Source organism: Oryctolagus cuniculus, chromosome 10, assembly GCF_051225735.1.
Source record: "Oryctolagus cuniculus isolate XC-2025 breed Fujian yellow rabbit chromosome 10, ASM5122573v1, whole genome shotgun sequence".
Classification (NCBI taxonomy): Eukaryota; Metazoa; Chordata; class Mammalia; order Lagomorpha; family Leporidae; genus Oryctolagus; species Oryctolagus cuniculus.
In genome coordinates, this window is record NC_142876.1 from 15,801,010 (window position 1) to 15,827,457 (window position 26,448).

At 38.3% G+C, this 26,448-nt stretch overlaps 1 protein-coding gene across 2 annotated transcripts in view; it reads right to left on the minus strand.

The window, feature by feature from the left end:
• The window catches only part of PHLPP1 (PH domain and leucine rich repeat protein phosphatase 1), a 228,904-nt gene that overhangs the window by 70,686 nt on the left and 131,770 nt on the right, over positions 1-26,448 (minus strand). For both annotated transcript variants that reach the window (XM_051851890.3, XM_089305002.1), the window contains exons 4-5: positions 26,180-26,346; positions 448-594 (exon numbers count right to left, since the gene is read on the minus strand). In XM_051851890.3, the coding sequence (XP_051707850.3) occupies positions 448-594; positions 26,180-26,346 (314 nt within the window). The remainder of the gene's footprint in view (positions 1-447; positions 595-26,179; positions 26,347-26,448) is intronic.

The window sequence follows — 26,448 nt, forward strand, 5'->3', positions numbered from 1 at the left end:
CTCTAATTCTGACTTTCAAAGTAAATAAGTACATCTTAAAAAAAAAAAAGAAAGAAAGAAATTGAGACCATCTTTCCCCAACATGCATAAGTATAAATGGAAACAATGTGGAGATAACTGCAAGTATGAACCAACCCAAATACTCATCTCTCCTTCTTATTTCTCTTCTGTGTCTTAGAATTCAATATAACACAAAAATGAGAAAGTAAACCCTCCTCCATGTTTAGACACACTCATCCATAGGAATCTTTAACTCTAAACAAAGATCTGTTAATTTTTCCAGCATTTTAACAGTATAAATCCAACAAAGGAATGCTTTACTGATCTCTTGATTTGGGGCCAAGACTTCCATGATCAGAACAAGTTCACTAATCTCACATGCTACTATCGGATGTAGTTTCCTTTAGTTTCCCAGATACCCCTGCCGTGGGCTTTAAAAGTACTGACTTGTGCATAGCTCCGACAGCTGCTGGGACGGCTTGCAGGGCATTGCAGGACACATTCAGCTCTGCCAGGGTTGGAATACTGCAGACTGCTAGTGGGAAGTCTCCTAAATGATTATTGGAAAGGTTAAGACTCTTCAACTTGGTGAACCTATTATAATAAAACAAAAGAAAAGAAGAAGCAAATTTTATAGCAGCATAACATAATTCTGGCATAGCCTTAAGAGGCAATCTGGTCTGACTCCCAAATATAACACAGGAGGAAATGGAGCCTTCAGAGGTTGAGGGAGCAGTAGAGCTAAAATGTGTATCTTTTGACTTCTAAGCCTGGTGTTTGACCTAAGAGAGAAACTTTATATCCAAAACACACTTGTCACTCTACTGCAAGGCTGAATGTTGGAGGTGGTGAGTTCTGCTAGGGTCTGCTTTTTAGCCATGCCTCAGCTTAACTATCACACATGTAAATGGTCCCAGGGAAGGACCCCTTTGAATTCCGTTATCCCAGAAAAACGAGGAACTTCACTCTACTTTTCTCAAATCTGAAACAGATATAGTAAAAATTTTAACATTTATTATAATGACACACTAAGGTAACCAGGACTTCGCAGTTCCAAATTTAAGAGCCAGTTATCAGTCTTTAATCTCATTGTAACACTTGATACTGCTGGCCATGCACCTTTCCTTGGAAAATTCTCATTTCATTTTACCACAGTATTCTGGGTGGACAGTCTTTTTCTTTTAGGACTTGGACTATGTCTCTCCACTCTCTCCTAGCCTGTAGGGTTCCTGATGAGAAATCAGCCATCTAATTGAATCACCCAAAATTGAACTTACCTCAAACCAGCATTTCCTCTTGTTCTATTTTTGCTATTTTTTTTTTCATTTTCTTAGTTGCCCAAATAACTAAAGCAATTTAAAAAACTACCTTTCATTTTTACTTCTCTGTGAGCTCCTACATTTGGCTCACTGCCCACCTTTACATCATTTCCCTATGAGATGAGAATCACAGCAGTCACTGCATTATGCTAAGTCTTTTAAAAACCACCCAAAGTGTACACTCTGCCCAAGACTGATAAAACATTCCAAAAACACTTCAATTCAGCCCAGTCTGTAAAAGAAAGCATCATGGGACCTATCTGTTGAATTCTGTAATAAAAAGTGTTAAGCTCTACTCTAAAAATTAAAAACTTTATTCTACACAGAAAGCTGATAACACAACTATTTGAAAGGTTGAAAGTGTTAATCTTCATTTTTTTTGTAATAGCTGTTTTCTTGGAAAGCTGAGTACAGATATAGAAGTATTTTAAATTATCATTAACAACTATAAACTCAGTAAAGAATAACTGCTAAATATGCATAATAATTTTTAAGTTGTCTGCTTTATATTTTTCACTTTGATTCATTAGACTTTCTTAAAATGAGCAATGATTATTCTCTAATCTAATTATCCATGATCTATAAAACACAAGGTAGAATTTCAGGGTCTATTATTTCTAGCCCAGTGAGCCTCAAAATATGCTGGGGAACACCAGAAACATTCCCTGAAGCTCTTTCAGGAGATCCCTAAAATCAAAATTATTTTCATAAAAATATAAAGAAATTTTCATCTGCCATTATCATTTTCTTCCAAGTGTTTGGTACTGATTGCCAGGTGACACATGTCTTACTTATAGCATATCAGACTGACTACAGAGAGATATGAGAATCTAGTCAGACATTAAAAGAATTGTAAGAATACAAATCAAAACTCTTCTTATTTTTGTTTTAGAAAACTTATTTTTCATTAAAAATGGTATTAAAATGTTATTAATGTTAACATGAATGGTTTACTATATAAATTAATTAATATGCTTTTATTTCTAGTTCAGTAAAAATCTATATATAATTCACAGAAATAAAAGCTGCTAGGGTGCTCAATTTTCAAGAGGGTAAAAGAATCCTGAAATAGGATTGCAGATGAAATAAGAACTTTCAGTTAAATATTAATTTCAGAAAACAATAACTATTTTAGTATAAAGACATTGTCAAAAATTTTGTGGAAATTGAATTAAGAAAAATTAATTCTAGAGCAAAAAAATCTGAGGGAAATTCAAGATGTTCATGGAAAATGCATATTATGAAAAAACTATGCAGCCAGCACCGTGGCTCACTAGGCTAATCTTCCGCCTTGCGACGCCGGCACACTGGGTTCTAGTCCCAGTCAGGGCGCCGGATTCTGTCCCGGTTGCCCCTCTTCCAGGCCAGCTCTCTGCTGTGGCCAGGGAGTGCAGTGGAGGATGGCCCATGTCCTTGGGCCCTGCACCCCATGGGAGACCAGGATAAGTACCTGGCTCCTGCCATCAGATCAGCGCAGTGCACCGGCTGCAGTGCGCCAGCCGCGGCGGTCATTGGAGGGTGAACCAATGGCAAAGGACGACCTTTCTCTCTGTCTCTCTCTCACTGTCCACTCTGCCTGTCAAAAAAAAAAAAAAAGAAAAAACTATGCACGGGTTTCAAAAAATTTTCCACCAAAATTAATTTATCTTTTAACTCAATTTTTTTATATACTTTATTTTATTTAATGAACATAAATTTCCAAAGTACAACTTATGGATTACAATAGCTTCCCCCCCCATAACTTCCCTCCCACCCACAACACTCCCCTCTCCCACTCCCTCTCCCCTTCCCCTTCACATCAAGATTCATTTTCAATTATCTTTATATACAGAAGATCGATTTAGCATATATTAAGTAAAGATTTCAACAGTTTGCACCCACACAGAAACACAAAGTGTAAAATACTATTTGAGTACTAGTTATAGCATTAATTAAACACCTAAGAGTAACTGTGTATTAATTACAGAGTTCAACCAATAGTTTTAAGTAGAACATAAAAAATACTAAAAGGGTAAAGTATTAAGTTCTTTTTTTTTTCTTTTTTTGTTTGTTATATAGTTTTTTTTTTTTATTTAATAAATGTGAATTTACAAAGTGCAACTTTTGTATTGTTGTGGCTCCCCCCACCAACCTCCCTCCCTCCCGTGGCCCTCCCCCTCTCCCACTCCCTCTCCCATCCCGCCCTTCATCGAGTTTCATTTTCAATTACCTTCATATACTGAAGATCAACTTAGTATATACTAAGCAAGGATTTCAACAGGCTGCACTCACACAACCGCACAAGGTATAGGGTATTGTTCAACTAGTAGTGTTGTTTTTAAGTTTCATAGTAGAACACATTAAGGACAGAGATCCTACGTGGGGAGCATGTACCCAGTGACTCCCGTTGTTGATTTAACAATTGGCACTCTTATTTATGACGTCAGCAATCACCCGAGACTCTTGCTATGAGCTGTCAAGGCTATGGAAGCCCCTTGAGTGCACCGACTCTGAACTTGTTTAGCCAAGGCCGTATCACAGTGGAGGTTCCTTCCTCCCTTCAGAGAAAGGCGTCTCTCTCCTTGATGGCCTGTTCCTTCTGCTGGGGTCTTGCTTTTAACTCAATTTTCAATGGACTTTTTGAAAGATCCTTGTATGTCTGAAATATTACATGGGACATAAATGTATATATAAGTGTGTATATATAGATATATATTTTCATGGTTTATTTGAAATTCAAATTTAACAAGTGCTTGCTATACTCCTTAATATTTGACAAACCCATCTGAGATAAATGTTTGTCTGAGTTATCACAGATGAAACTGCTAGGATCCCACTTTCTAGATACTTTTCTTATTTGACAGAAATGGAGAGAGTTTTAAAATTTGCATACAGTTTGACTAAACTTTAAAAATGGTTCCTCCCAAAAGGGAGAAGATGCAACAGACATTACTCAACACAACATACTACAGACGTTTCAGAAATGGGGTAAAGGGAGGGCCTCAGAGCCGGTAACTACTCAGATGGGAAAAGGAAACATTGCCTTTTGGAGAAGTACAGGTCAACAATGAGGGTGAAATAATTCATCTCCACAAACAAATTACTACTACTCTCACAATGTGGGATAAAGGAAGGCAGCAGTGAGGCAAATCAGTAAAATGCAGTTGACAAGCATAAATAAAAGAGAAAAAAATTATGTATTTCATATTCTGAAATGGCCACCATCTCTAAATGTAAAGACAAAGAGGTGCAATTATTCTCTGCATCTACTCAATAATAAAAGACTACAGATCTATGTAAAGAGGATGGTCTTAAGCCCCAGGGGCCAAGTGTCCCCTAAGAAGAGTTGTGCTCCCTTACAGTACAGTATTATACTCCAGCCCCAGGTGGCGACTGAGTACCTGAAATGGGGATAGTACAAATGAGATGTTCTCTAAACATGAAGTACATATGAGTATCCCTCATCCAAAATGTCTGGGACAGACACATATCAAATCCTAGGATATTTGTACAGACTTCACTGGTTAAGTATTCCTAAACTAAAAATTCAAAATCATTAATTTTTTTGACCATTATTGTCAGTACTCAAAAAGTTCTGGATTTCAGAGCATTTTGATTTCCCTTTATATAGGACCATGCTATCTGCAAATGGGGATAATTTGACTTCCTCTTTTCCAAATTGTATTGTTTTGTCTTCTTTTTCTTGACTAATGGCTCTCACTGAAACTTCTAAAACTATATTGAATAGCAATGATCAAAGTGAGCATCCTTGTCTGGTTCTGGATCTTAGTGGAAATGCTTCCAAATTTCCCTCATTCAATATGATGCTGGCTGTAGATCTGCCAAATATGGACTTGATTGTGTTGAGAAATGTTCCTTCTATACTCAATTTGTTTAAGGTTTCCATCATGAAAGGTTGTTGTATTTTACCAAATGCTTTCTCTGCCTCTATTGAGACAATCATGTGGTTTTTACTCTTCAGTTTGATAAGGTGATTGTATCACATTTATTGAATCATCCCTGCATAACAGAGATAAATACCACTTGGTCTGGGTAAATGATCTTTCTAATATGTTATTGGATTATATTAAAAATGAGTATTTTGTTGAGGATTTTGGCATTTATGTTCATCAATGATTGGTCTATAATTCTCTTTCCTTGTATATTTTTCTAGTTTACGAATTAGGGTGATGCAGGCCTCATAGAAGAAGTCTGAGAGGATTCCTTCCCTATCAATTGTTTTGAATAGTCTGAGAAAAATTGGAATTAGATCTTTAAAAGTCTGGTAGAATTTGGCAATGAAGCCATCCAAATCCTGTGCTTTCTTTGTTGGGAGGGTCTTTATTATTGATTCAATCTCCAAATTGTTGTTGGTCTATTTAGGTTTTCTCTGTCTTCATGACTCACTTTTGGTAGACTGGACATGTCCAGGAATCTATCCATTTCTTCTGAATTTTCCAATTTGTTGCCACATAGCTGCCCATAGTAATTTCTGATGATTAATTTTATTTCTGTGATATCTGTTGTGACATCTCCTTTTTCATCTCTGATTTTACTAATTCAGAATTTTCTCCCCCCCACCCTTTTTTGATAGGTTGGGCCAATGGTGTATTAATTTCTTTTTTCCAAAAAGCCAGTTCTTCATTTCACTAATATTTTGTGGGTCTTTTTGTTTGTTTGCTTGAATTCTGTTTATTTTTTTTCTCTAATTTTAATTATTACTTTCTTCCTACTATTTTGGGGTTTGGTTTCTTCTTGTTTCTTTGGTCCTTGAGATGCTTTGTTAGATCATTATTTGATGCCTTTCCAATTTCTGATTTATTTATTTGAGAGGTAGAGTTATGGAAAGAGAGGGAGAGACAAAGAGAAAGGTCTTCCATCTGCTGATTCACTCCCCAAATGGCCGCAATGGCCGGAGCTGGGCACATCCAAAGCCAGGAGCCAGAAGCCTCTTCTGGGTTTGCCATGAAGGTGCAGGGGCCCAAGGACTTGGGCTATCTTCCACTGCCTTCCCAGGCCATCAGAAGAGAGCTGAATCAGAATAGGAGCAGCCAGGACACGAACCAGCATGCATATGGTAGGGCAGGCAGCACTGCAGGTGGAGTCTTAGCCTACTACACCACAGCAACGGACCCTCCAGTTTCTTGATGTAGGCACTAATTTCTATAAACTTTCCTCTTAACACTGCTTTTTGCTGTATCCCATAAGTTTTGATATGTTGTGATATCATCTTTATTCATTTCTAGGAATTTATTGAATTCTCTTCTAATTTCTTCAATGACCCACTGTTGATTCAGGAGCATATTGTTCAGTCTCCATATGTTTGCATATTTTCTGAGTTTCTTAAGTTGTTAATTTTCAGCTTCATTATGTAGAACATAAAAAATTTACCGGAATGAAATGAACATCTTGTGATTTGATTGCTGTTTTTAGCCTTTGTTTATACTCCTGTGGCATTGTGGTCTTTATACTTTTTACTTGTTGAAGACTACGGTTAGTGGTGCATTAAGCCTGTGATTATACAATGGACTGAAATTATGTTTTTGTAAAAATTAAAGAAAAAAAGAAAGGAAAGAAGGAGGGGGATTTAAGGGGTTAAGGAAGTATGACTCTCTTCTTAGAATTGTACCTATGAAACACATGAAATTATTTTCTTTATATTAATAAACATTTAAAAAATTTTAAAAAGTGCTCTCTCCATGTTGGGAATTAGCAGAACCTTGGAATTCCCTATTCAAATAACATCAGCCTTCATTTTCAGAGCTTACATGTGCCTTTTCCCCTGGCTCCAACCTCCCACCGGTGTATGAGCCACCCAAAGCCTTGTATGGGTAGGCTTTGGACATAAGAGCTACAATGTCCACACTCCTCTAAAGTCAGGAATGGAGCTGGGGATGGGAAAACAAGAGAAATGGGTCACTGGCTCAGCTCTGCCCAGGCTACCAGACTTAGTATGGAGCCCCAAGGAGTTTGAGAATCTATATCTGAACCAGTACTTCCAAGACATTATATAAAAAGTGCATCTGACAAGGTAAGGTTAATGATATATTTAACATTTTGTTAACTGATTATCATAACTTAAATATTTGAATATATGGTACTTGAGCTTTCATTTACACTATTACCCTAGACCTGCACATTTTAAGAGCTGATTTACAAGTATTCTTAATTTCTTATTCCTTCTCATCACATTCCTGTCTGTCTTATATTCCTCCCTGAACAGTCAACCCCCTAAACACTTCCCAGTGTTTATTAAAGACTTGTTTATCAAATAAAAACCATGGATTGTTTCTGAGAATCCAATTTCTTTTTTTTTTTTTTTTAACATTTTTTTATTTATTTGGGAGAGAAAGATAGCGATGGAGCTTCATCTGCTGTTTCACTCCCCAGATACCGACAACAGCTGGGGTCAGCGCCAGGAACTCAATCCAGATCTCCCACATGAATGGTAGGATCCCAAGTACTTGAGCCATCACTGCTGCCTCTCAGGGTCTACACTGGCAGGAAGTTGGAGTCAGGAACTACTGTTCATAATTGAACCCAGACATTCTGATGTTGGATGCAGGTCTTAATTGCTGGGCTAAATACTTGGGTCAAAAACAAGTTCTTGATCAGAACACATTCACCAACATTAAAACTCAAGGATTTTGGAAATTCTAACCTTAGATTTTTGCTTTTTCTTTACAGATACAGAAAGCAGTCAGATTATAGACATTTACGGATTCAAAAAGCCCTTTAGAGAAAGAAATGGAAGGTCTACACAGAACTCACTTTCTTTTGGTACTTAAAATGGGTGAAACAGATACCCAGAGGCAAAGTTCTGAGAGAGGAGAGATCAAAATGGTAAAGCGAGTGAAGAGGTGAGAACAAGGTGACTGCACACTAGTAGGAAGAAGATTAGAAGTCTGTCTGCACAACAAAATGTAAGATTTTTATCTCTTCCATGTTAATAGGTAAGTCAAATAAATTAGCAAATGCATCCACACTTGGATTCTATAAAATAAGACTAGCTGCTGTCTTGGGGAAAAATGCATTTGATAAAATATTTCATATAATTTATTTTAATATTTCAGTTCTATCATTCTAGATCATTCAGTTCTATCACTGTATTTGCTCTGGATACAAAATTTCCTCAAACCTGTTCAATACAGATAAAATGATAATGAGAGCATGACAGAATTCAAGGTTACTAAAAAAAATAATTATTTTTATTTTTTTTTAGGATTTATTTCTATTCCTGAAAGAATTATAAAGACAGAGGTAGAGACAAAGAGAAGACAGTAAATATGTCAACCTTATTTCTCATGAGTTATCAAAAACCAAGTCATTTGCATTTCCCAAGCTAGAAACAAATGAACAACAAAAAGCTGAGAAAATCTTCTGCTGTATACAACCTTGAATATACTGTCTTTCAACATCACCACTACTTTCATCTATGCTCTTCGTCTACTGGATCTTATTAAAGAATTTCAGATACACTGACATCTATCACTCAATCCTCAACTAACGGTCAATGAATGGCCTTGGAATAGCAATCATTAGTTTTGTTCCTGTGTTTATCTAGCTTCCATTTTAATTTAGATAACAGTACACTATGTATCACTACCTTTAATTTTAAATGATTTTCTCTCTAGTTACTAAACTTTGAGGCATAATGTTCCAAACTATTACTTAAGTGAAATATTTTCCTCTGCAAAAGTGAAGATTATTTATTTCTTAAGTTAAATGGCAAGCACTATCTTTCACCCTCATGTTTCTCTATCGAGGGCAAGATGACCAATGGAGGATAACAGCTCTCACGTTCAAACCAACTGAGCCAAACCACTCAACAACCTGAAAAGACTGATTTCAGAAATCGAGTTAACATTTATGCATAGCCTAATAAACAGCAGTGTTAATCATCAAAATGAAGTCAAAGGATACAGTATTAAAGTGTTAGACACAGCAAATGGCAATGGGCATTGTGGGAATTAATGACTCAGGTCTGACCTACCCAAAGCATCAAGACACACTTTTTTTTTTAATACTGTCACAGAAAAGTACAACCAACTAAATATACTTGGTAATCCACAAAGAAAAACAACTCTAATTTAGTGTGTTACAAAAAACCTTGAGGTCCCTTCCAAATTTAAGACAAACTAGGTGTCCTAAATTCTTATAACAAAGTGCATGATTGTTTGCCAAGGATGGCCTTGAGGTAAGAGACCAAAATTAGGAACAGGTAAAAATGGTAGAATGCAGTCAACATCCCTCTGCCAAGTTAATGACATTCCTTTAATTTGCATCTCCTACTTCATAAAACAAAGGTATAGTTACAGCAACACTGTATCTAGACAAACAATGTGCTGATCTATCAAAGGGTGCAAAACTATCAGTGTTCTTACCTTTTCTGCCCTTTTTCCAACACAGCCAAAACTAATTAACAGCAAAGCAAGAATAGCTCACACCTTCAAAGAGCCACTGAGGGAGCACAACAATCTTTAAGCTTTGTCCCTCTATTTGTCTAGCTTCCCTTTTAATCTAAACAACAGTAAACCATGTGTTATTTCAATGGATTTTCTCCTCAGTTACTAACCTTTGAGGTATAATTTTCCAAGCTACTCAATTACACAAATTATTTAGCTACAAAAAGGGAAGAGTGAGCCGGCGCCGCGGCTCACTAGGCTAATCCTCCGCCTAGCGGCGCCGGCACACCAGGTTCTAGTCCCAGTTGGGGCGCCGGATTCTGTCCCGGTTGCCCCTCTTCCAGACCAGCTCTCTGCTGTGGCCAGGGAGTACAGTGGAGGATGGCCCAGGTGCTTGGGCCCTGCACCCCATGGGAGACCAGGAAAAGCACCTGGCTCCTGGCTCCTGCCATCGGATCAGCGCGGTGAGCCGGTTGCAGTGCGCCGGCTGCGGCGGCCATTGGAGGGTGAACCAACGGCAAAGGAAGACCTTTCTCTCTGTCTCTCTCTCACTGTCCACTCTGCCTGTCAAAAAAAAAAAAAAAAGGGGGGGGGGGAGTGCTGAATTCCTTAATCATAAAAGTTAAAATGCATCAAATTCATGCCTCCAACTTCCCAATCTTTATTTGGTAGATCAACCACACAGTTCAAGTTTATTCCATTCTGGCCTTCCAAGTATCCTGTAGAAAAGAGGGTGGAGCCATTTTTATCCATGGTGTGTGTGGGGGGGGGACTAATGTTCTACAATATCAAAGTAGGGAGAAGTAAACAAATGTGCACTGGTAGGGCCAACCCTAGATTTCCACCTTTGGGGCTTGCTTTGTCATGATCATAAGACATATTTAATCATTTCTCCTCCTTAGCATTTTCTCATTCAATCTTCCATACTCAAAAAGTAAAGCACAAAAGTCTTTTTGCATGTGAAACAGGGAGTGGCTATATATACTGTAATAAATATAGGAAATAAAACCAAATAAAAAGCACAATGACTATCTGGAAAAAAACTAATTATCTTTAATATATCTAAACCATTAGTAATTTTCTTTCCAAGAACTAAGAATATACATGATACACTTGGAAAAACTTGTCTGGAAAAACTATGATGGAAATAGCTCTATTTTTAAACATATTCTGAATGTGTGCAAAAATAAAGAAAAAAAAAATAAGTGTCACACTCCAGGAGGCAGCACATAATGGCTCAAGTATTTGGGTTCCTGCCACCCACACTGGGAGACCTGGATTGAGTTCCTAGTTCCTGACTTCTGTCTGACCCGGCCCAGCCTCTACTGTTACAGGATCTGTAGACTGAAACAACAGATCAGAGTTCTATCTCCCTGCATCTCAAACAATTTTTTTAAATGAATATCACAAGTGACACTCAGAAAGAGGAAACCATTCTTGTTTTACTCGATGAGTCCATCACAGAAAAATCACCATTGCTCTGAATTATTATTCACCACAAGCGGCTCAATTATAGAAAGATTCCTGAGGTGGATAGATTTCCGTTTCATAGTGACAGCCCTGTTTAACTTGTTTCTTCCCTGTGGGGGAACATGCTAACACACTTTGGAAATTATCACACTTCATCATTAACTAATGAAGGTCCTGTTGTAAGGCTGGTGTTGTATGCCCAGCTGGGGGTGAGTCCTGCTTTGCACTAACAATGAAACTCAGGATCCCTAACGGCTCAGCGGAGCTCTACCATGGTAGAGTCTCCAGGTCCTAAGTGCTCTCCAGGACTCACTGTATTTGTTTTTGAGAAAAGACTGCTTTCATTTAATTAAAGGAAAAGTTAACAGTCTCTCCTGCTTCCTTCCAGTGTCAACTGAGATAACCAGTATAAGCATTTCTTCTTTACAAAACACACAAATGCATAAATAAGAGATGCCCTTCTCCCTATTTTTTGAGTGGAATTATACCTCACACCTTTTGCCTACAACTTGTTTTCTCATCTAGTACAAGCCATCTTTTTGAGTCAGTACATAGAAGTCCAACTCAATCTGACAGCTATGTAACACACCATACAAACATACCACAATATATTCCATTCCTATACTCACTGAAATTAGGCATACTTCCAGGTTTTTTGCTGTTCAAATTCCAAAAGAAATATTCTGGTCACACATATATTTGTGTATCACACAATTATTTAGCAATATTTACAGTATTCATTAATTCTGAAATCCAAAAGGCTCTGGGAATTGAAAGCTCTCTCATTGACTCATGTCAAGGCAACACTGACCTGAGGTGATGTGAATATTCATTTGTTCCCTCTAGAAACATGAATGTGTTTGCTCCTGGTGTTCCCTGGAGTTGTTAATGCATGTACTGTATTACGTTTATGTAATCTGAAATCTCTGAAACCTGAAACACAATGGCCTCAAGAATTTTGCATAAGAGACTCTGAATCTTTATTTCTAAAAGTATTACCAATGGGCCCAAGAATATGTATAATTAAAATTTTCCTATGTACGACAATATTACAAAGAAGACTGCAGATATTTGTTAACTTCCTATCGGTCATGGGGACAGGGTCCCTTTCCTTATATTGTTGTCACTATTCTTACTCTGACAGGCCACTTCAGCTGACCAATGAAGATGATCCTTTTTGTGAAATATAAATTCATATTCTGTGCAGTTTCCCACTGGGATGCTCATTTCCCACTTACCTGAATATGTCCTCCCGGCATACTGTTTAGTTTTTCTCACTGGGTTAATGGTGACATTTGTCACACAGTAATTTTTAATTTTTATTTGCTCAAACTAGGCAATATTTTTCTTTATGGGGTCCATGTTGTTTACCTGGCTTGAAAAGCTCTTCTCTAGCCCAAAGTCTTCTATTTCCTTCTAATGTGTATATATTTCATTGTTAACATTTCAAACAATGCCACCTGACATTATTTTTACATGTAAATTACTTCTCTTTTCTTTCTAATTATGTCACCACTGACTATTTAATAAATAATCCTTTTCCATTTCAATTTAAATAAATTTTATACATTTGGGGAAGGGAGAACAAAAAGAGAAAGTTTAGTGCTGTTCAAGTAAGACAAACAAAGAGAAAAACCTGGGTAATACAAGTTACATTTAGCTTTGGTTTCTTTTTTCCAAGAGAATTTATAAAACCAAGTGTATGCTGGTTTTCTTCAAGAGCCCACCTTGTGGTTTTTGAATCAGCAAAGTGCTTCAGTAAGGTAAGACTATTAGCTTTTCTCTTTTAAAATGATCAATCTAGGGAAGGGGTTCAAATACTTCTTACAAAGTGTTTTGAGTACACATAAGAAACAACAGTCAAGTAAAGGAACGGATGGGAGATGTCCATCAGTCAGCAATTTTCTGACTTATCTTCCACAGACTCCTCAAATCTTATTCCTTCAGTGTGGTGCTTTATTGGCTTGTGAACTTAATCCTACAGCCATTATGTTTACTCCCATCCAAGTATGATACAGGCCAATCTGCATAACCACAATGGTTACTAAGGAAGCAGAGTAATTGGTGAAAGTAGTTCTCTCTTGGCCGGCGCCGCGGCTCAACAGGCTAATCCTCCGCCTAGCGGCGCCAGCACACCGGGTTCTAGTCCCGGACGGGGCGCCAGATTCTGTCCCGGTTGCCCCTCTTCCAGGCCAGCTCTCTGCTTTGGCCAGGGAGTGCAGTGGAGGATGGCCCAGGTGCTTGGGCCCTGCACCCCATGGGAGACCAGGAGAAGTACCTGGCTCCTGCCATCGGATCAGTGCAGTGCGCCGGCCACAGCGCACTGGCCGCGGTGGCCATTGGAGGGTGAACCAACGGCAAAAGGAAGACCTTTCTCTCTGTCTCTCTCTCTCACTGTCCACTCAGCCTGTCAAAAAAAAAAAAAAAAAAAAGAAAGAAAGAAAGAAAGAAAGTTCTCTCTCCTGCATGCAGAAGGAAAGAAAAGATTATCTTCTGTCCCACGTTACTCTTGAATTTGTCTGTGGCTGCACTGGCCTGAGAAACATCTGACTCCCTGAGCCTAACGTACAATATGTGCACAGAGTGACTCAATTCCTCTTGGCTCTCACAGGGCTCTCCACACACCCAGCTCCACTGCCCTGTGCGTGAACTCGCCTCTCTTCTCAGTTTCTGGGTGCAGTGCTCTTCCTGTCATCCCTTTCTGACTTGTGAAATGAATCTACATGAACTTATGTATGCCCTTGTGTTCCAAGGGCCAAGCAGTCCACCAGACTCGGTCCCACCCCTAAGCATCTTCCGCGAGTTTTGGCAGCAGATGGATGCTAATGTGACACGTGACCAGCTTCTCAACACTTGAGCCAAAATAAACAGAAACCACCCTACTGGAGTACTAACCACCATAAATGACTCTTGTTACAAGCACAAGAACCATATCACCTTCCCAGATGACTAGAAAATAAAAATAAGTACAAGCATATTTTGCTTAGGTAAAAGAATTGCTGCAGACATTAAAAAATCCGAACAAGCATTCCAAAGCTAAAACTCACAGCAATACCTATCCAAAATAATAAAGAAACAGAGAACACTTGGTGTTGGCAATAACATTGTAAAGACAAATTAAAGCACTTCCTAAAGAGAGAAACCTTTACTGAAATGTTTCCTTTAAAGTAATTCGAACAAGGGGCACTTTCTGGTTATTTACTTTGTGCCAGACCTTAGGCTGGGTTACTTGTATGGATACAATAACAAAGATACAGCTCCTGTCCACAGGATGGGGGTTGTGTGTGCGTGGTGCAAGGCAGGCTCCCATGAATCCAGTAAGTACAATAATATAGAAAAGCAGTGCTTGGCGTTGTGGTGTAGCTGGTTCGTCCCGGCTGCTTTACTTCCAATCCAGCTCCCTGCTGGAAGGGCAGCAAAGGATTGCCCAGGTGACTGGCCCCTGCACCGACATGGAAGGCCTGGAGGGAGCTCCTGTATCCTGGCTTTGGCCTGACCCAGCCCCAGCCAATGCGGCCATTTGGGAAGTGAAGCAGTGGATGGGAGACAACTTTCTCTCTCTCTCTCTCTCTCTCTTTCTGGAACTTGTTTTTCAAATAAATAAAATAAATTAAAAAAGAAAAAGAAAAAAAGAACCCAATCTCATAGACTGCTCTCCCAATCCCACTTTCAGAGGTCAACAGAAAAGGCCTGGGCCTCCATATATTTTAAAGAAAAAAAAGAAAACCACTCCAAGTCATAAGACAGTAATTATATGGAAACAGCAGTCACTAGATCTACAGTAACTGTACACTAACAAAATTCCTGAAAACAGTAGGTCAGAAGCAGCATAAATTTATCATTTTTTATTATCTTTATAAATTGGCAACATAAGAATCAATATAAACAATAAGTATATTACATTTATACATATTTCTCTTATGAGATGGTTTCTTAATATATCCATGACTTCATTTTTTCATGTTCTTACTAACAGATCTGGCCATAGTTAGTCAACTTAATTGCCTATATTATTCAATATTATTTTATTAGCAGGACAAAGAAGAATGTAAGAAGATTTCTGTTAAAGGTAGAAAATGGATCACAATTTTTACTCCTCTTACCAAAGCAAAGGAGAAAATATTCAAACAATACACTTGGATAAAAGCCTAGTGTGTCATAAGAGGACATATAAAAATGAAAACCAGATTGCATCTATGTTAAGGATATCGGATTACTTAAGGAATGAGAAAGTGAGCATAAGCAAAAGCCAAAAAGTAACTGTCATAAAAACATGCTTAGACACGAGTAGCCTAAGCTCCACACCATGAATAGAAAACAAAAACAGAAAACTCGCAAACATAAAAATGAAACACCCAGGTCAGGTATGCTAAAGTCTGATGATGTTATGACTGAACCATTCATTCGCTGAACATTTGCTAAGTGCTTACTATGCATGAAGGTATTTGGAGCATACAAATGTGAATTAAACATAATTTTCACACTTCACAAACTGGCAAAGGTCTGAGAACAAAGCTGTTGTAATATAAAGAAGATAAAAACTTAACTGGGAAAAAAACCCAAAAACCATGAGTGCTTATAGCAGAGAAAACTCACTTTTATTGAAGGAATATGAACAAGATTTCAGTAGGTAGATGGGGACCTGAAGAGAGAACACTTAAATGCAGCTTCCTGGGCCCATCACTTAACTTCTGATTCTGAAGGTCTGGAATGAAAAAGAGGTCTCTATGCTTCCAGAAAACACATGCGGTGAGTGTGCTGCAGGCGTTCCGTGAATCATTTTGGATGTGTGGGGCAAAAACTACAGGTATACTTGGGAAACATTAAGCAGAGCAGACTATTAAGAAGAAAGAACCCCTGAAGTTGAGAAGGATACTTAAAGAGAACCCATCATAGAGCATCTGGAGAGGAAGACGTAAGTATTTATTTATCTGTAGAAAACTCCGAACCAAATAATCTATCCTAGGAGGCACAGATCTGTGTATCACAAGTCAGATAACATCTCCCTGCTCCTTGTTCCCCTTCCCCTACACACACACACACACACACACACACAAGTAAGGAGTTAGAATATGCATTCTGACAGGAAGTTTAACATTAGGAAAACAAAAACTATTTAGAAAGTCAGCTTTTCCTAAGGTTTTCTTCCTAATTACTAAGCCTAAAAACATCATCAGGGAGGGATGGGTGTGCCTCACTTTTAACCAAGGCCACTATCAATGATCCGGCCAATTTTCGTGTCATCATCTTCATCCACCCCTGGGAAATGAAACAATACTAACTCCTCCCATTGTAAGCTCCATTATGAAGGAGTACAGTCACTCAGGAATAAGAGAAACTCTCCTGAGTCTTTAATTTACACAGGTTATGTGTTCATGTTGTCTGAATGCACTCCACGAGCAGGGGTGTGTGTTTGATAAGAGGCAGAGAAGAGAGCAAAGGAGAAACTTGCCTCCAGGAGCGGTTCTCACACTGGCAACTAAAGAGTGATTTCAGAAGTCATCAATCATGACGGTAATCATGCTCTTAAGTCCTGAGTTATGAGAACACTTCACCACTGACAACCACAAAATAAACATCTTCAGCCCTCTTACTTCATGCTTATCACTGGTCGTGTCAACTTTCTGCAGGGTAAAAAGTTGGTTACTATTCAGAATAGCAAGTATATGAAAGATGATTTAGGACCAAACTCTTGCAGTCAGGTTAAAGCTTAGAGAATACAGCAAAGAGCTCAACTAAAACCACAGAAGGATAGAGCTGGGCAGATAGAACAGTCAAATTAGAATCAAACCACCCTTATAGAGACAGCCTGGTCCTTTTATTTAAGAGGGAGAAAAGTTAAAGAACATCTTCAATGATTCTGAGGTCAACAGGGCAAAATGCAATTTAATAGCCTAGCTGATAAATAAATCTTGTGTTTCTCTCTGAGCTTCTCTTCAAAATGTGCCATATGAGGGAAGAAGAAAATGGGCTATAATTGTGGAAATGAGGTGGGCACCATAAGCCAAAGGGCCCACATATAGCCAGAGAGCCTCCAGCAACCTTTGATCAAATGCTCACAGAAGGAAAATGGGAATCTTATGAAATGGGAAGCTTCCCAAGAGGATCCAAATTCCATCTGAAGGCACAGCTCTATGAGAAAGGAACTCCCAGCACTGCAATTACCAGCGAGAATAGTTAACTGGGAAAAAAAAAAAAAAGGACATTCCATACATTCTATGAAATTCCTTAAACATTTGGCAAACCTCACCAAATCCCAGTAGTGGAAATTCCTTCCCAAGATTATCTCTATCCCTAAGCAGCACTTGTATTAAGTGTTTTTTCTTTTGTATTAGCTATATCCTTTCTTCAATATTTAGCAATCCATTTGTTTTTAATTTTTCTAATACTCATAAAGCAGAGCATCTTAAAAGAAGCTGATACTATTCTAAGTACTGCAGTCTAAGTATGGAGAATGAGCTGCAAAATACTTTTGCATGCCACTCCTGATTCCACCACATTAAAGAATTATCACTATTTCTACTAAAGGAGTTAAAACAAAAACTAAAATATCTGCTTTGATAAAAACCTGAAAACGTGAACTTTGATAAGAATAAATAATTAACAAGAGTAATTCTGTACCTCTGGAATGCTAAGATCCCCAAAAGAACAAAATATGAAAAAATTTGAGTTTTCTAAGAAGAGTACTTGAAAAATGCCAGGCATAATGATGAGTTTCTCATTCCTCCATAACTTCCATTCTGTTACACCCACACCCTACTCCATCTTTCCCTCTGTGCTTCCATGAGAAAGTCTGCTTCTCCACCTCTCCTATCCTTCTCAGCTGAAATAAATCTCACAGCTAACCAGAGCTCAAATCACATCTTTCCTCCAAGTCTTCAACTCACTCACTCCCCAGCTCAACAGTAATCTTCACCTTATTTCAGATGATGCCACACTCATTTATACCATAGTCTCCAAAACACACACACTCCTAACTTCCTTGAAATTGATCTCTTGGTGCCATAAAAGGTAATGCGACTGATCTGCAATCATTCTTAAAGCAGTCACTTTGAGCATCTGATCAGAGCGTTTTTGGACGCTTCTTCTCAGTTTTATGATCACATTCTTTTAGTTATCCTTAATAGTAGAAAAACCAATAATTCAATTTAATAAATATTTTTAAAAGAGCTTGCTACACACACACACAAACTCACCCTCCCTGGGATAAGTACTGGAAAGGAGCACTGGAAGAGAATACAAATAAACGGAAGTTCCATTCTTTCCCCCAGGGAATCTATAAATAAATGGCAATTTCAAAAGTTTTCAGATATTTATTGTAAAAATGATAACTGATAAATGCAATAAGTATAAAGAAAGCTAACAATTCAGAAGAGGAAAAGGTCACACTGAATTGGGAAATAACTAAAAGATTCCAGAAAAAGTAGCCCTTACAAATAAGCTTTATTGGGCAAGTAGAACTCAGGCTGCCTGTCCAGGTGGGAAGGGTAAAAGGTAAGGCACATTCCTGGAAGGCAGTGCTGTCTCCTGCTCTCCATTTTAAATCCAACTTCTCCTTACAAATCCTTTCCTAACAAGTCTTTCTTCATGTACTTTTTTCTGAATTATCTCCCTGTGCACAACACATTTTCAATGGAAGAGAAACAATATGATAGATGATCAGCCTCACTTCCTTCCACAAGTTGCTACAAATACCACTTACAAAGAACTGAGGCATACTTTAACAGGTAACTAAATGAAAAGACAATGCCCCCACCATTTACTCATATTCACCCGTTTAAGTAGTGAGTATTTAACGGTACACCTAGTGACAGCCATGACTTTGGAGGGAGACCTGATTGCTGCCCTCTAAGAATTCAAAGCCAAGCAGAGGAAACAAGGTAAACATAAAAGGTGACAGCCTGAAAACAACTTTTTCCTTACAGTATCTGTATTATAAATCATTACAGCAAAAATTAAATGCAATCTCAAATGTTTAAAACTAAAGGCAGGTGCAGGTGTTGTGGCACAGTGGGTTAAGCTGAGGCTTGGGATGCCTGCATCTTCTATCTAAGTGGGGTTCCAGTCCCAGCTGCCTCGCTTCGGACCCAGCTCCCTGCTAATGCATCCTGGCAGGCAGTAGATGATGTCTCAAGTCCTTGGGTTCCTGCTACTCATCCGAGAGACCCAAATGGAGCTCCAAGTTCCTGATTTAGCCTGGCTCAGCCCTAGCTGTTGCTAGCATTTTGGGGATTTAACCAACAGGTAAAAAGACGACTTCCCTGCTCCTAAACTCTTTCAAGTAGACAAAAACAAAAATATAGACATTAAAAAATAAAAAGCTAACACAATTTACCTATTCTTACTACAAAATGGGCTCTCCTTAAACTATTGCAGAAAATGTGAAATTCTGAGGGGACATTAGTAACAAAACAATAACAACAAAATTCAATGTACAAGGTAGAAAATCAGCCATGGCACATCTTTTCTTTTTTTTCTTCTATAAATATCCTGTTAATAATTTTACAGATATACATAATTTATGTCATTTAAAATACAAACTTCCACTGAAATTAAAATTAATATTCTCTGTATAAAAGTTAATTCCATTCCTAGAACCAGCTGGAACCCTCTAGCTGTGTGACCTTTGTTTCTCTTTACCAACTTACCCGCAAATGAGTGTGTCCAAGTGGAGAGAAGTGATATCCATTAAGCATCAAAATCAAATGTTCAATAAGTGAAACATGTACTAAGTACTAAGAGCAAATCTACCAGAAACGTGCACACACAAATTATTAGTACCAAATTTTGCTTTTGAGTTTGTCTCTATATTTCTCTTTCGCAACATTACAGGACATCCCCATAAAAAAGTTCTCTGATATAGCATCTGTTATGAATGATGGGAGAATGTCACGCTAAAATATTGCACTTTGGCACAGGATTATTTTGAGCTAAAGACATTTGAAAAATAGGTGAAAGAAGAGTGCTCTGATTTCCCTTTCTTCCTGAAAACAAGAGAGAAAACTACCATGTGAACGATGTCCTGCTTATACCAGGAGGAAAGAAACAGTCATCATCACCAGAGATATGGAACCAAAGCTGGGAGAATATTATATAAACAGACCTTGTTAAAATAAGTCATTGTCCTAGTGCTTAAGATGCCGGTTACTAGGAGGCCCTCATTATACATCTGGATTTGACTGATGGCTCCGGCTCCAGCTCCTGACTCCAGCTTTCTGTTAATAAAGGTCTTAGAAGGCAGAGGTGATGGCTTAAGTAGTTGTGTTCCTGCTATCCATGTGAAAAACCTGGAATGAGCTCCCAAATCCTGGCATCAGCCTTGCCCCACCCCAGCTGTTGTGGGGAACCATTGGATAGGGGCCTTTCTCTCTCTTTTCCTACCCACTACTCAAATAAAAAAAATCACCTTCGTTTGCTTTCCCCAAATATTTTAGTTACTTTTCATTTCCACCACTGTCTCTGTTCAATCCAGCATCTAACGCAGGTCTTGCCACTTTATCAGGTCTTCATTTTCCTATGGGCTCATTTCACGTACATGTAAACATCTATATGCTTTTCTCTTATTAACTTGTCAGTTTAATCCTCAGACCCAACTGGAGACTAATCTCAGAGGTAAAGTTTTGCGTCCCTTATACTCAGATGATAAATAATAAAAACTGATAAAGTTAAAAGTTAAATTTATCAGTGTGATAGAATGTTTCAACACCAATATAATTTGGTGTAAATAAGTTCATACTTCTTTGCTACCATATTAAGGAAAATTAAGATTTGGGATGGGAAAGTTCTATTCCTTGAATTTAAAATAGCAAAAAGTTGCCCTCTTCACTGACTCCACAAAGAAACTGACATTTTATTAAAAACCATTCTCTATTTAGGCCAGCACCGCAGCTCAATAGGCTAATCCTCCACCTAGCGGCACCGGCACACCAGGTTCTAGTCCCGGTCGGGGTGCCGGATTCTGTCCCAGTTGCCCCCCTTCCAGGCCAGCTCTCCACTATGGCCTGGGAGTGCAGTGGAGGATGGCCCAAGTGCTTGGGCCCTGCACCTGCTTGGGAGACCAGAAGAAGCCGGCCGCGGCAGCCATTGGAGGGTGAACCAACGGCAAAAGGAAGACCTTTCTCTCTGTCTCTCTCTCTCACTGTCCACTCTGCCTGTCAAAAAAAAAAAAAAAAAGAATTCTCTATTTAAAAAATAATCTCATATTAAGACTTTCTGGGTCATCTAAATGTAAATATAGCTAACAGAAATACTATAAATAAAGCAGACATGTAAATACTGCATGGTAGTTATTAGTGACATATATAATCAGGAAAGAAACCATTAAAACCGCCAAAAATTATTCTGATGTTTGTCTCTCCTATTTTGAAAACTAATTTGAAGAGCTCCAATGCCAATAAAGGAAAAACAAACAGTGGTAGTTCCAAGAACAATGTTTCCCCTCTGAAACTGCTGACCCATGTATGTGTACCAGCAGGCCATCTTTCCAGATTTAGAGTGCTGGGGCAAACACCAACTTAAATGTTCTGTGAAAATAGCTCATTTGTTTAAGGTGAAAACTTGCAGTAGGAAGAAAAACTAAGGGGATATGTGTTTAAGAAAAAAAAGTCTCAAAACTCCTACCTATTATAACTGTACTGTATTTAAAAGATTCCTCCTGGATACCTGCCCTAATACTGTCACCTAAAAATTAATTCCTTGAGACTAAAGTAAAAATATAAAAATATTTGAAACCTCTCTAACAGATTCCCTGTGAAACGTACACTAGAGATTAGCACAAATTCTTCACATGCAAATACAAACAAGCAATTAAATATAATGTATACCTCAAAAACATCACTAATTATATGAACATTAAAAGGTATATTAATGATTTTGATGTATAAATATGACTTTCTTAAGGATTCATAATTTTAATTCTTGGCACTAAATATACATGGGTTTCAAAACTTATTACTTTGAAAATATGGCAATAAATTATTTCTTGGATAATGGGGATGGGAGACAAACACCTCATTTATGTGTGTGGTGAAAAAGAAATCGATGTAAAGCATGGCTTTTCCCTAAAGGAGAACAGCAGCAGCTTTACCAGTTCCACAGGGCTCACACCAAGTCTCCTAAGCCTACCACTCCCTATGCTTACAGCAACAAAAGAGTGAAACAAATATTTTATTGCAGTGTTAAACTTAAAAATCTTCTACTCTAAACAAATCAAAGTCATTGCTTTATACTGCCCACTATAAAGTACGAGCTGATAGCACGTCACTTGGTATGCTTGTTTTTGTTTTTGGGAGGCAGAGAGAGGAGCAGAGAGGAAGAGCTCCCAAATGCAAAAAGCTGAAGCCAGGATCAGGGAATACACTCCGGGACTCTCCTGTGAGTCGCAAGGACTCAACCAACTGAGCCATCACACTGTCTCCTGGAGTCTGCATTGGCAGGAAGCTGCAGTCCGGAGCAGGAGCCAGGAATGGAACCAAGGCCTGCTGGTGTGGAACACAGTGTTTTAAGTACCAGGCTAACAGTCCACTCCCTGTTTTGCTTTTCAAAAAAAAAAAAATGTTAAAAGAGAATCTGGACATAGCACATAGTGTGTGAACCATTTATTATCGACTACAAAAACAGGCAAAACTAATATATAATGTCAGAAGTCAAGACAGTGATTATCTTTGGGATATTAAGAGGAGGGAAGCAGGGAGTGCTTCTGTGACACTGGTAATATTCTCTCTCTCAACCTGGGTACTGGTTACATGGAGGTGTTCACCTGGTGGAAATCCATCAAGTTGTACTCACATTTGTGCCTTTCCTATATTTCTGTTAAGTTTCTACAGAAAGGGTCTCAAAGATTACAGAAGTAAGAGTTAGAACCCACATGCTTCCCCCACTTACAGCAGGAGGTGGTTTATTCCCTGTAAGAAAGTGAACCAAAGTCCCTGATAGAGACAGCAAGGACAGCAGAAAACACTGTTTTGAAAACAGGATGATGTTAAAACCTTGAGATTCCAGCTCTCTTCCCTCATCAGTTCCCCACGTCTTGGCACACACTGCCCAGGCAGAAGACCACAGGATTTATCTTAAGTAAAAATGGCACTGCTCGGTGCTGTGGCGTAGCAGGTAAAGCCGCCGCCTGCAGTGCCAGCATCCTATATGGGTACCGGTTCAAGTCCCAGATGCTCCACTTCCTATCCAGCTCTCTGCTATGGCCTGGCAAAGCAGTAGAAGATGGCCCAAGTCCTTGGGCCCCTGCACCTGTGTGGGAGACCCAGAAGAAGCTCCTGGCTCTGGCTTCAGATTGGCACAGCTCTGGCCATTGCAGCCAATTGGGGAGTGAACCAGAGGATGGAAGACCTCTGTCTTTCTTCCTCTCCTTCTCTCTCTGTGTAATTCTGTCAAATAAATAAATCTTCAAAAAAATGGCATTGCTTAAGGAACAGATCCACATATTCATTTGCAAAAAGGCAGGCAAAAAGAAAACAGAACAAAATCAAGTAATGTACAAATTAGTAGGCAAGAAAACAGAGGCTGAACTGCAGTGGGAAAATGACAGCAGAACAGTTTTCCAAGGTATTACGATAATACAGGTGAGAGCTAAGGAGTCTTTTTATCATGACAGTAGGGGCTGGGGGCAGGGGTGAGGTACAGAGACAGGGAAGAGGAGAAAATACAGATTTAGAACCAAAGACACAGGGGTCAGTCCAGTAACCCTGAGAGCCAACAGGTAGGACACAGGACTTGAATCCTAGTTGTTCATGCCCCAAATATCTCTTCATCTGGATATTCACTCATTCCACAAACACTGAGAACAGGACACTCCCCTATGTAATAAGAAGCATCTTAATTCTATTTATATTTCAATTTTATATTACTAGATTTTTGTTGTATTTGCCCAATTTCTTTTTCCTTTCAAAGAAATAAACACTAGAGATATTTGAAATACTCTTCAAATCATTCCCTAATCCTAACACCCCAACTCTCCAAGTTAACCATGAACCTGAATTTGGCATTTAACATCCTCATGGGCCTCATCTAAAAAGACAACATCCGTTCGGATAAATACTAACGCTAATTTCTGTTGTAAGACAGCAATATTCTGTAGCATGATAGAAAGTTCTTAATGTCTGTAACAGAAATACAGAAGTTTACACTGCTGTAAATACACAAAAAATATTTCAAAATAATTTCAAACCTCAAATGGATTAATGATATAACCTATTAACAAAAAATTAACTTTACTGTAGAAATGCCAGAGCAAATATTAATATCAACATATAGGGCATATAAAACGTTAAGTTCAAGAGTTCCATTGTGATTTATGTTCATTGTCCCCTTAGCTACAGGGTGCAATAATAAGGCAGCGTTTGCACACACAAAATCCACCCTGGACTTCCCGCTGCCTATAATCAATCCATTGCAGAACGAGACCATACCAGTTGTCATTGTGTCCTTCCCTACCAGGCAATCACAGCAAAACATTCCCTGAAACAATCTGGAACACCAGCTTTACTTGAGAATGTCCTTGATGATGCAAGAACGTTATCTGTATTACATCTCCGCCCTTGAGTAACTTATCTTTTTAATTTTCTGAGTAATAAAATCAGGGGTGTAGGTCAAGTGCTTCTGGTGCACACTGAAGTGTGATGGTGATCTTGAGGAAAGCACTTGCATGATGATTTAACTATGAGCTGAACCAGTCACTATTTTCACTGAAAACCATTTTTACTGGAAGAACAACTGACCATTGTTATTCTTACCTGGGTATCTGGCAAAAATTTTATCAAAAATGAAGTGAGAAGATTTCTTCAAGAAAAATTGATGGTATTTGTTATCAATCATAGCCTGAAAGCTATCAACTAAATTAAAATTTCAAAAAAATTGTTTCTATAATGAGATTGACAGCTTCCCATTACCTAAAGACTTCTGTGATGAGATCAGTTATTAACAAATGTGATTTTTTGAAACTGCATAATGAAATACATTAACAAGGGAAATATGTATATTATACAATTAACCAGTATTTTTCAAATGACAGATTACTTAATGTAACAAGAAGATGTATGAGTAAAGATTCATTCAAAGTGTAAGATCAATGTTAAATGTAAATTCTTAATGTTAAAGACTTCAAAAAGTTCACTAATAGGGCTTTAGTCCATATTGGAACGAACAGTTAAGAAATGACCATTGAAAATTTTGGCAGAGTACCAAAGAATAATATTCACCACATCTGAAAAAGACAATTCAGTCTTCCATTTTCCAATCGCATCACGAACTTTCTAATAAGCAATTACTGAATTACTCTTTTTGGTTGTTTAAAAGCCGTGCACAAATAAGTGCAAGGATAAATTACTACAGTTTAATCTGATCATATCACTCATTTAAAAGTAAGTAAAATACACATTATTCACTTATAGGTTCTAGTCTCATGTATTAGCAACATATATTTATGAGAGGCCTAATTTACCAAAGAATCAACATTGATCATTGCTCCAAAAAGGAAAGGAAGTGAAAATGGCAAATTCTTGAGTCACGTTAGAAACATGCCAGTCAATTCCCTCTCTGGTTATGAGGGAACCCATCCTGTTTACCTGACTCTCAAAACCGTCACACTAATCACCCAGATAACACAGTGTAATGGATTTAATTCTTGGTTCTTATGCTTCTAAAGAAATATCCTTTCTCAGCAAAGAAAAATACAACTGACCTTTTGCAAATTTTAAAAGAAATAATTTAACTGAACAAACATCTGAAATTCAGAAAGTAGCACACTAAATGTTATAACTTCACAGCTGCAGACAAATTGAAGAATAGAAGTGGTTTAAAGAGAACTGTCCTTTTCTAAGGCAGGCATCTTGGGGGAGGAAATTTTCCGAACGAGAATTGACATCCTCATTAATACATGCCCTCTGGAAGAGAACGTTTACACACTGTAGCTTTAAGTCAGGATATTCAAGAGAGAACAACCAAAGGTCAACCCTGCTCCTTCCCTGTGATGATCCACCCATTGTGCAGGCTCACCTTTGCAGTTCGTTGAGTCCCCTGGTAGATGAGAGGCTGGAATTCTGCCTTAGGAAGTTTTGTTTTAAATTGAGATGAGTGAGGTCTTGGCTGTAGAAGAGGTTGACAGGCAAGTGTTCCAGGCTACAGCACGAGAGGTCCACGGAGCTAATGCGCTGGGATGCGACCTAGAGAGGGATAGGAATGCAATTCAGTCTTAGTGTCATCCACTTAGCCTGCAACTGCTTTCTTTCTTTCTTTAACTTTTACTTAATGAATATAAATTTCCA